Here is an 11,432-nt window from a genome sequence, read left to right as displayed (position 1 = left end):
TTAATGAGGATATTAAACAGTTGATGTCCACGTGCACTGATGCAGTCACTCCAGCGTAGCAGGCCACTAGATGAGCCACGCACAATTGGTGAAGCCACGCTGGCTGTCTCGAGTCACCTACCTGTCTTCATTTTGCCTTACCATCGCTTCCAGGAGGATCTGTTCCATGATCTTCCCAGGCACAGAGGTGAGGCTCACCTGTCTGTGGTTCCCTGGGTCTGTCCTTCTGCCCTTTTTAAGAATGGGAGTGATATTTCCCCTTTTCATGTCACTGGGGAACTTTGCCAGACTGCCAGGACTTTTTCAGTTTGTACTGGAAATTAACTGAGAGTGTCTGTGTGATGTGACTTCCAGTCTGCTGTCCCCACCAGCATGCATTATGAAGGAAAGGGGATTCTGCTCTACGGGGTCTCTGAAATGGGTCACAAATCCAGATGGAACAAGGCTTTGTCACCCTTGCCACAGTTTTCAGAACCACTCCACAGCTGTATGTTTGGACTGAGTGGTTTTATACCTCTCAGATTTTTTTCCCTAAATTACAAATACCAGTTGCCATTATTCAGTTGTTTCTGACAGGTAGCTCACTAAATTGGTGACAAATTACATGCTGGCTCTTCATTCGGTGTTTCATCCCTGCAGGTTAAACACCATTTTTTATTAACTCACATTATTAACTCACACTTCTGTGCAACTCCTCTGTTCTGTTGATGCATCAAAGGCTGGGTTGTCACAGACAAACACAGTAAGAATTTGTGTATTTAGTTTTAGAACAGACCGGCTGCGTTGCTTTTATTTTGCCCTCAACCACGGTGTGATTCTTTCTAGCAAATTCTAGCCCTGGCGTGCCACTGGCATGCCATCTAGCACTACGGCTAGACCACAGAAGTTCAGTCACCTACAATAATCCCTTCAGAAAATGCAGCCAACAAACTAATCTTTTTCAAGCTACATGTTGTTTAATCCAAGCAAGAATGCACAGCAAGAAAAGATGCACGTGAAAACGAAACCTGTCAGTTTGTCTTCCCTTAGGGTTTCTTGTGCTGCGTTAGGAGCCCGAGCAGTCTTAAGTCTCTTGGGGAAAATTGGCTCAGTGTTGGGCTGGGTGACAGCATTAAGGTAAACAGCCAGAAGATGCAAACAATTAGTTGTTGCCCCCTGTGTACATCTACTGACAAAACTGTAACATAGTCCATGAAGCTGGGACAATATTCAGTGTTTATAATAATTTAATTTCAATATATTCAGTAAACAATTCACAAAAAAAAAAGGTTTAACAACATCAAGGTTACAAAGTCAAGCACACAAAAATAGAGGAAATGTACATCTGTTCTGTGCGCTTTCATACCTTCTGTTACTTGCTGCTTAGCTTTTCTTAAGCCTTTGCTTCTCTGTTGCATTGTTCCATCCTTCATTTCTTATATTCCCTGAAAGCCACTGCACTTTAATCTACATGTAACAAATATATAATATAATATTTTATGTTTAACTCATGGACAGTCTTTATTATTTCTATATCTAATCTCTTGAATTTTAGGCGTGCCAAAGTATCCAAAAAAGGTTAAAAATACTGGAATGAAAAAAAGACCATGAACAGCCCCAAACAAAATAACGAGAAACATAATCTTGAAAAACGTTCTAAAGATGTAGGTTTTTGCTGCAGCCAGGACAACCACTCCTAATACAGTAGAAATTGCACCTTGTAGTACTGGGTAACCTAGCTGGTGCAGAGCTCCTATCGCTTTTTTGTTTGCCGATGACTCTTTACTCGTAACAAAGGCATAGGAAATATGAGCAGAAAAATCTACCGAAAATCCTATACAAATGACCAGGTTGATCATGGATATGGAATCCAGGTTGACATCCCAAAATGTCATGAAACCAGTGACACCGACTATAACAGAAGCTATAGCAAAGGTCACCCACACGCTACACAGCGGGTTGGGAATGAGGAAAAGAGAGACAAGGAGCATTGCCCCAGCAGCAATGAGAACATTCTGAATGGTGTTCTGCACTATGACCAGGTATTGGTCGTAGTATATGAATGCTGGGTGGTACACCTTTAGGGGAATTCTGCATTCCTCGGCTTTGGCTCTTAACTGATTTAAAAGATTTTTCTCATCGACGGCTGACGTAACATTCACTGTCTGGACGAAGAAACGTGAGGCTGTTATTTCATTGTGAGTCTTGTTAATGTCCAACTCAAAACCGGGATAGTGGAACAGAATACTTAAATTATTCATGAAAACATCCTTATTGCTAATATTTATGGGAAGACCGTTAGCAAGTGCTGTGTATTCTCTCAGCCATGACTCTGTGAGGTTCTTATCTACATACGAAATGTTCTCTATATTCTGTAGGCATGTCTCAATCTTTTCACGAACAGGCTCTTCCCAGTAACTTACATTCCCAGTAATAATAACCATGACCCTAGGTCCATATTCTGAGAAGTATGTTTCATCATCGTCATAGTACGGAATAACGTAAGAGTCATCACTAGCCAGATTTCGAAGATCTATGCCCTCCCTTATTTGAGTACACCCATAAATACTGCCACCCAGATATGCTCCATACAGCAACACCACAAGTAGCTTGGTCCATTTAACTGTCAAGAAAGGCCCATAATACTTTTTAAAGAATAGGCTCATTGGATGTTCACTGACTGTCTCATTGGTCTGAAGCTGAGATGAGTCGCTAGAACAGCTGCCTATACAACATGCGTTATAGAAGCAGGACGTCCTTCCTTGCTCCACTGGCATACAGGTTAACCAGTGTCGGTTTCCTTGCTCCCTCTTATCATTCAGAACAATAATTGCCCCAAAGAAGGTCATGGTATATATATAGCAGAAGACAAAAGCAGTGCCGGTGTAGAGGCAGAATGATTGCACGGAAGGAAAAGTAGTCCAGGTGCCAATGAAGAAGGCCAAGACATCTGTGACAGTGGTGACTGTCACAGACAGGGCTGCTTCGCTGTAGGTGTCGGCCAGACGAGATTTAGTGTCCGTCTTACTTGCACTTTGTTCCCAGGAAGCGATCATGATGAACATGTCATCGACACCAACACCTGCAAGAAAAAGAGTTAACCCTGCATTGCACAAGGCAGCTTCCTCTGACACCCAGCAAAAGCACAACATGAACAGCCTTTAAGGCTACATGAAATCAAAATAATAAAAGAAAGTGGGCTACTAGCATTGCTTTAGCGCTGATGCAAGTTAAAGGTATAGGAAAACACATCCTTTGTATGCAGATGGCTCTGTTACTTTTCAAAAACTCATAGTGACTGCATGGACTGTTGATCCCTCACCCTGCTGTGCTGAAGGACTGAGCACTCTTAGCGTTTTGTGTCTGTTGTCCATGTGCCCACCGATGTAAAGTACTATATACATCGCTTTAAATACGATTGAAATACATTGCTTATTCTGATGCTTCACTGCCCTTATCAATAGAAGCATCTCCTACTGCCCCTGGAATCTCTTCGTCACCACTGCAACAAATTAGACCAATATTTTCTTGCCCTATCTTCAGCAGACAGTTAGGAGATGGAAAATATACCAAGCACTTCAAGAGGTATGAAGAGTACACAGCAAGTTTGTTAAACTGGCAAAATATTTAATTGCTTTTGGAATTCCAGCAAGTCAATGAACAAAGCACTCCACTTGAGAGGAAAAAAAAAAAAAAGCCCGAAGAGACTGCATGAATAGAACACATGGAGAGTAACTGGTTAAGTGGTAGAAACAGATCTAAGTGGAGGGAAGAAGGATAGGAAATGGTGGGGTAGACAATAAGCAGAGAGGAGCATAATGAGCCAAGGATGGCAAGAACACATTAGCAAGAAAGACAAACGGACAAGTGCCAGTTCATGAACAAAGGCAGCTTAGAGGCAGGTGGCTGAAAGTACTTTGATCTTCCCTGAACCTCTCCTAGAAACTGCATTCTGCAAAGTATGGTACAGCTGAATGTAACAGCTGGTGTATTTAGATAAACCAAACGTGGAGTTCCCTACTATGTCTGGCTTTAAAAAAAAAATCAGATCTCTCTGCTCTGAGCAAGATAGTGTCCAGGAAAGAGGTGTGCTGGGGCTGTATCGCCTCTTTGATATTATTCTCTTTGCACGCTTAAATCACCCTGTTAGAAAGCAGCATGATAACAGTCCGCAAATTAATAAAGGACTGTAAAAAAGAAATCAATTACCTTTGATATATATGAAAGGACAAGGAATGATCGACTTAATGCTATCAGGGACACCTCAAAAGTTATTGAGATAATTGTCAGAAACACCTTCCTGTTTAATTTTCAGTAAGTTCTCAAAAACATTTGGCAGGAGTGGTTTACTTAGATCCTACCTTGCAGCAGGGAGTGTGCCCTCACCAAGTTCCCTCTAAGCCCCAACTTCTTATTCTGATGAAATAGATTCCTTCAAAAAAGCAGCTTCTGGCATATAGTAATTAAATAGCAATCTCGGTGTTCAGCCCTCCCACCTGTGCCTATGTATACTTTTGACACTGTGACAGAAAGATTGAAACATAACCCAAATAGACCCTAAAAACAAGTGGCTGTGTAAAACCACAAACTAAAACAAAAAACAAAAAAAACAACAACAACAACAACAACAAAAACACAAAACAAAACAAACAAACAGAAATTTGAAATTTTGTTTTAGAAAAGTCTCATGATTTTTAACTAGGCTTGTGACTTTTAAACACTTGGGACTGGCTCCTAAATCTCTCAGCATCAGCTAGACACCCAGAACATGGTAAGCAGCAAGCCAGAAGCTAGTACTGAATGGTGTTGAGTGTTGAGCCACATAGTTTCTGGAAGCCAGGTTTGAAAGCAGTTCTTTTAAAGTAAGGGTCATTTGTCACTATTCCAAACTAAGGGTCATAACTCCAAAGGGAGCCAAATTCATCACGTTGCTTATAGAGTTCTGAAGAAGAGTGATGTAAGCCCTTTCTCAGGAATACAAAAGAGCTCTTGTTAAGTTTAGAGCCTTTGTATTTGGTGAGCAAAAAAAAATGCAAATACCAAATGCATCTGAGCAATGAAGGCAACAAAGAAACTACCTGTCTCCTAAAGAGCATTTGCATTAGACATCCAGTACAGCCTCCAGCCTCCATTAACTTGGGAGTTCCATGTGTTTTCCTCAGCACATGGTTAAGACCAAGAAAACATCACATTAATTTGTCATTAATTAACAGGTGACTAGGTAAGGATTTTAAAAGCTGTAATTTATCTGCAGTAATGTTACCCAGAGGTATTTGAAAGGTAGGATCTCTCAGACCGTGCTACAATGATATTCAGTAACTTCCTCGGTGCAACAGAATGAGGCATCGCTTCAATTTTCTATCCCGAGACTGTTCAGAGTCATTTGGTTGAACAGGAAATTTCACATCTCGTGAAAACAAAATGAACATCTTGGAAATTGCAGACAGCCCTGCTCAGTGCTTAAGCTATATGCAGACCCAACTGTATCCGACCAAAGACTACACTCTTACTATAGGATACAAAACCTTACGGTAACTTGTTTCCCATACTCACCTCACACTACATGTACTAGCCTAAGTCACTGCTAGTTCAGCCAGGACATACGTTCCATGGTGCTCACTGCTGAGCTACCTACATGTAGAAAGTGATTAAAAGTATCCAGGTAGGGAGCTCTCGCTGTACGGCAACAAGAGGTGCAGTGATTGAGGGGTGGCTGGTTTTGGAAAGACCTCTGTACCTGCGTAAATTGCTAGCACATTCAGCAGTCCCAGAGAACAGTACTAGCAACAAACTGTTTTGGGGTAGGCTAAGTATTATCTGCAACTAATAATTTACATAAATGGTTATAATACACCTGTAGAAAACAGGAGGGTGTCATAGGAAGGAAGGCAGTGATGGAGCCCCGTTGAGCTCAGCTGAAGCAGGAGCTCTGGACTCCAAGCACTAGTTGAATAAATGGTCAGTCAGCATGGCTAACTTAGCAGTGACCCTAGAATAATGCCAGAAGCACTAACCTTACCAGCCCACCCTTTACACTTGTCAAGCTGGAGCAGCAAAACTAGGGTAGGCGCTATTTTTTGTGAAAGCAGTCCTTTTGCCAGAGCACAACCTCTGCCTCACAGCGTGGGCATACTGAGCCCCCCTGAAGGTCAGGAGAAGCTGCATCTCCTCTCCTCACAGCACGACTGAACTGCGTACGATCTGATACTCATTTCATAAAAAAGAAATGCTGTTAAGTTGGTTTAACTCCAACTTTTTCCTTTGAATCTGAACCCAACACACTTTTTCTACTTACCTAGAATAAGAAACGGTGCATTTGCTACAGTGACCACAAATGGCACTCCACAGTACATCAACAATCCAAAGCTGCTTAATACAGCTAGCCCGGCAGAAACCACTCCGCAGCATGCAAGCCAGACATTATTTCTTATACAGTTCAGTCTGAAAATATTTTAAAGAATATCTTAGTTACACATCAAATATTTCACCAAGACAAGTGAGTATTCTACAGAGATACAGACGGTATCTTGTCCATGAAGAGAACTTGATGAAAGCTGCCGTTTGCTAGGAGAGCTCTCAAGCGTCAGTGTTAGACAAGATTAATTTATACAGCAGGTGCTAAATACGTTATTACTGCTGGCCAGTTATATAGAAATAGATCTGAGAGTAAATATGTGTACTGATCTGTGTATCAATAACAAGTGGACTGGTAAAATGAAAATACGTACACTCTACTAGGGAGGGTCTAGATTTAAGGTGATCAAAAACATCATTAACTTTTGGAAGCTCTGTCCTTTTATACAGATTCTTAGGGTTAGCATCAGCATAATATGAAAGCAACTCCTGGGCAGTAACAACCATGTAGAGAAGCCTTCTAGCAGACAGACTGGCAAGCAGCCATTTGCCAAGATGCCCCCAACAGCTTGCTTGAAGATTCCCCATGAAACATTTCCACTGGGAGACTTCACACCACACTGAAAGGGCAGAGTTGCCTTGTCCCAAATCAGGAATATTTTCCAGGCTGTAGACCATTTCTGAACTTTAAGAGAACCTCTCACTTCCATAGCAAGAAGAGTCTGATAAGTTACCATATCCTATTCTGGTTGTATTTTTGTGGGCTACACCATGATTTTTATATACCTAAAAAGCTGTTGAGGTTGGAATTGTGTATGGCTGAAACCTCCTACCATACTCTAGTATCAGCAGCATAGCACAGCTGCCTAACTCTTGTGAGGTTGTTTAACGCTGTACAGAGAAAATCCCAGGGGGTGTATGGGTGGATGAGTGTTGGTGGAACCACCCTGGTTCTGGCTGCACCCTCAAATGACAGGGCATGAGACAGCTGATACACAGAAATTGTATAGCCTAATTAGCACAAAGTGTAATGCAAGCACTAATCTATTAAGCCCACCCTCTGAGTAGAACTTTATTCCTCAAGCACAGCACACAAACACTGCCGTATGACTGTCAAACGTAGCCTGGCTCACCTCCTTCAGGAGCAAAGAAAGGGCAGACCAAGTTCTTTGTGAAAGCAGGTAAAGCTCAGGGCTCTCTGAGAAAGCACAACGCTTAAAGACCTACACAGACTTGCAGCAATCTGTGAAGTTAGTGCTGATTGATCTGTACCATAACTGAGAAGGTGGCAGAAAAAGCATGCAAACAGATCTTAGCCCGATATACTTCTTCCTCCCTCCCTGTCTTCCTCCCATTTTTGAACTTATCTTTGCAAATATTTAGCATCTTGTGGGCAGGATGAGGGTTGAAACTATGAATGCAACCCAGAAAGTGGCAAAATAACCTTAGCAATATAACCATTTAGTCTTTCCCTGTCCAGTAGGATGACTTCTTGGCTTGATTTTTATGCATCCTTTCTGACAATGTCTCCCCTATGTATGCCAAGCTGGGCTGCTAAGTTTGACCCAGGAGAAGTGCTGGTGCAGAACTGAGCTGCTGCACAGGCTGCTAGAGCAGGCTCCTGGCTCCCTTACGCACAGGGGAAAGTAGAACCTGGCGTCTGTGCCGAATCATTTTCTTAATCCAAAGTGTTTACTTTGGCATAGTGCTTTTGTGTGGAAGTTACAGCACTTACAACCTCCTAAGGAGCACAGGTTTGCTGCAGCTGGAACAGTTGCAACACACGGAAAACATACCATACACAGATATAACATTAATGAAAGTGATTCTTGTGAGATGGGGACTATGTAAATGATTGATGGCTTCAAAGAACACGCTAATGGATATTAGCATTCGGGGTGCGTGGGTCTGAACTAAATGCTAGCTCAAGTATATGTATGGGACTCCGCACGAACCCCATTTACAGAGATGGCTAATGCATGCAAATTGGAGAGAAACAGCAAACAAATCCTTTTTGCCTACTGTTAAATTTCACATGATCTTCAAGAATTACTTCGTTCAAGAACAGAATCATTCTCATTCCCTCAACAGAAGGAGGAGAAAGCAAACGAAAAGAGTGAAAGCCGCCGCCCGCAGATCACAGCTATCTTACCTGAGGCAGGAGACGATCGAAAAGGTTATCGTCAGGAAGTAAGTTACGGAAAAGAGCGGGATCACGCTCTTGGTGTTTCCTTCGAACTCCTGCTGCCTGGACAGCGAGGTGAAGTAAGTCACCTGCCGTGGAAACAAGACGAAGCAAGGTGAATTACCAGCGCTCTCCCTGCCGACACGACCCCAGCCGCCGGCCACCCCCAGCCCCACCGCCTCACCCTCACGGTCTTCAGATCCAAGCGGGCCAGCACCCCGGGGAATTCCCTCAGGAAGGTCTCCAGCCACTCGCGGCTCTTCTCGGCCTCGTCGCCGTCCTCCCGCAGGTAGTACAGCAGCTTCATGGCCCGGGCCGACTCCACGTAGCCGCTGCCGTTCGTCCTCACGCCGCCCAGCGTGGTGCCCAGGAAGAAGCTGCTGTCATTGATGGGGTAGCGCAGCGAGTCCAGCAGGTGGCTGTCCAGCAGCGGCACCAGGGGGTTTGGGGGGACGCAGGAGCCCAGGAGGGAGGCGCAGTGCTGCTTGTAGCTATCGGCGTCGCTCAGGCTTTGCACCGCCCCGTTCAGCTTCATCAGCTCCTTCCTCGCCTCGGGGCTCAGCACCGAGCCGTTCTGCTTCGCCACGGCGATCAGGGCGGCGTAGGAGCCCTCGGTGGCCAGGCGCTGGGCGAAGAAGCGCGAGTCGTTGGTGGGGAAGTGCAGCCGCACCAATTCTCGCTCCGCCTTGGCGGGGCCGCCCGTCGGGGTGAACTGCCCCTCGATGTCGTTCTCCTGCAGCCCGGGCAGGAAGATGAAGCCGGAGCCCAGCCCGCCCGACACCAGCAGCGGCAGCAAGGCGAAGGGCCAGGGGCAGGCGGCCACGGCGCGGCCCAGCCCTTCGAAGAGGCGCTTGAGGGGCCGCTCCAGGCAGTCGGTGTTGCTCCAGGAGCAGCGCTCCTCGTGGGGCCGCCGCTGCCCCATCCCGCCCCGGCTGCTCGCTCCTCACCGCCGGCACCGCGGCTCTGAGCGGCTCCCGGCCCGCGGCGCCCTCCCCGCCTGCCCCGGCCCTGCCTCCGCCCTCCTCGGCGCGGCGGGCGGGGCCCTGCCCGTCCGAGGCGCTGTGGGGAGGCCGCGGGTGCCCCGCCCGGGTCCCTCTGCGCCTGTGGTCACGGAGACCAGGAGCTCAATGAGGGGTGGAGAAGTGTGGAGAGCACGAGGGGAGGCGTTGGGCAGGCAACGAGCAGCCGTTGGGCTGGCATGTTGTCTGAGGGAAGTTCAGGCAGAGTGCGGAGCTGAGGCTACGGGTCACTGTGGGGTTGGTGTTTGGGATCTGGTGCCTCAAGCGCCCTGTACGCTGCTACACTGAACGCCCAGCCTGACCTTCAGGCTGCGTTGTGCTGCACAACCCCCTTGGCTGCAGGATAAGCCCGCTCTGCTCATGGCGACAGAGGAGCCTGCAGGCAGTCCCCAGTCGCTATCAGCGATCCTGCAACCTACACTTCATCCTTTAGACTTCCTCCTCTTGGCCATTTTTTCCCCCCAGTCTGCTGCCCTTGTTCCTTCAGCAGTAGTATTCTGCCCGGGAGCACAGCATATAACCTGCTGATGTGCTTCTTACTGCACTTCCTCGTGTGGTAAACAAGTTTACAAAACAGGAACGAGAACCGAATAAATAAAGGACTTGGAAACAAGGTTTAGTGAGTGCAGTGGGCAAGCCACAAAAATCTCAGTGTTATGGTACTCGGGAGCTTCTTGCAGTAACAATGATGGAAAGCATCTTCCCAAGCGCAAGAAATGCCCTGCAGCCTGCTATTCTTCACTCTCTTAAGTGATGCTGATTTGAGTGCCCCCTGGCCGAGGAGAAAATTAAGCACGGATGTGACACTGCTGCATAAGCGTACAGTCAATTAAACTTGTACGTCACAAACAGGCACTTCTTCTTACCCTTTTTTGAAGGAAGCAACTGTCTCCTCTCCTACCAGTACTTCCAAAGAAAAGTTACCTGATGTCATGCAGAAGCTTGATAAATTATTGGCAAAAGTATCCTCTCTGACATGGAGATTGACTCCAGAGATAAAAACAGCTGTATGTGCAAATAATCTTCAGATATGCCTATCCCCATACCAAGACACTAAGAAGACTGCCAGGATCATTTGTCAGTGGAGTTGTGTGTGGATGATTTACTGACATTGCAGCAGACGTCAAGAGGTTTCCAGTTACATGCTTAAACAGTAAAGGCAGCCATAAAAGCTTTTCAATTGCTTTAGGCTCATCAGAAATGAAAATAGAAACTTGATAGTAATTTTCCTGGTTACAGGAAAACAGTGTCAGTAATTTTAGTTTATTTATTTGTTTTTTTTTTTTGAATTTTGACCTCACAAATGAGAAATGAAAGTTTTTCTTTATTTTGCTTTGCTCTATGCTATGTTACTAACATTATTCAACTACTTTTTTTTTTTTTTTTTTTTTTTTTTTTCTTTTTCTCATCTGTCTGCTCTCATAAGGACTTGGGGAAGTTGAGTGCCATACTCATTTGAAAAGTAAATTTATAAGTTTACCTTTTAGGGAATCGCAGAATCCTTGAGGTTGGAAGAACCATTGGATATCTAGCACCCCACACTCCTGCTTATGTCCTGAATAGGTTGTTCAGGACATGGTCCAGTCCAGTTTTCAAAATTTCCAAAGACAGAGAGTGCACAACCCCTCTGTGCAACCTGTTGCTGTGCTTGAGCACCCACACTGTAAAAAGTTTTGGTTTGATTTTTATAATTATAGGAATAGTCTGGAAGAGTAATAGAACATCCTGTGGATACCAGTGGGGCCTGGACTGTGTGTCAGGAAGCTCAGGATCAAATTTCTCTTGTTTGCCTATTGACATAAAGTCCTGCTCTGCAGGGATTGATATTTGCACTTTCAAAATTTCTATCAGAGCAGAGATGGCTCGTTTCTTCCCCTCTCTTTGGAACTGCAGGA

At 45.1% G+C, this 11,432-nt stretch overlaps 1 protein-coding gene across 1 annotated transcript; it reads right to left on the bottom strand.

The window, feature by feature from the left end:
* Window positions 1-1,156: 1,156 nt before the first annotated feature.
* PTCHD3 (patched domain containing 3) lies at window positions 1,157-9,485 on the bottom strand. The gene is made up of 4 exons (XM_032183217.1): window positions 8,703-9,485; window positions 8,486-8,607; window positions 6,275-6,420; window positions 1,157-3,061 (listed from the first exon to the last, which is right to left on the bottom strand). Exons 1-4 carry the CDS (start codon window positions 9,438-9,440, stop codon window positions 1,488-1,490), a joined length of 2,580 nt encoding a protein of 859 aa, XP_032039108.1. The 5' UTR covers window positions 9,441-9,485; the 3' UTR covers window positions 1,157-1,487.
* Window positions 9,486-11,432: the final 1,947 nt, after the last annotated feature.

This window comes from Aythya fuligula, chromosome 2 (assembly GCF_009819795.1).
Source record: "Aythya fuligula isolate bAytFul2 chromosome 2, bAytFul2.pri, whole genome shotgun sequence".
Lineage (NCBI taxonomy): Eukaryota > Metazoa > Chordata > Aves > Anseriformes > Anatidae > Aythya > Aythya fuligula.
Note: the sequence above shows the minus strand (reverse complement) of the source record. Positions and strands in the feature narration are given on the sequence as shown.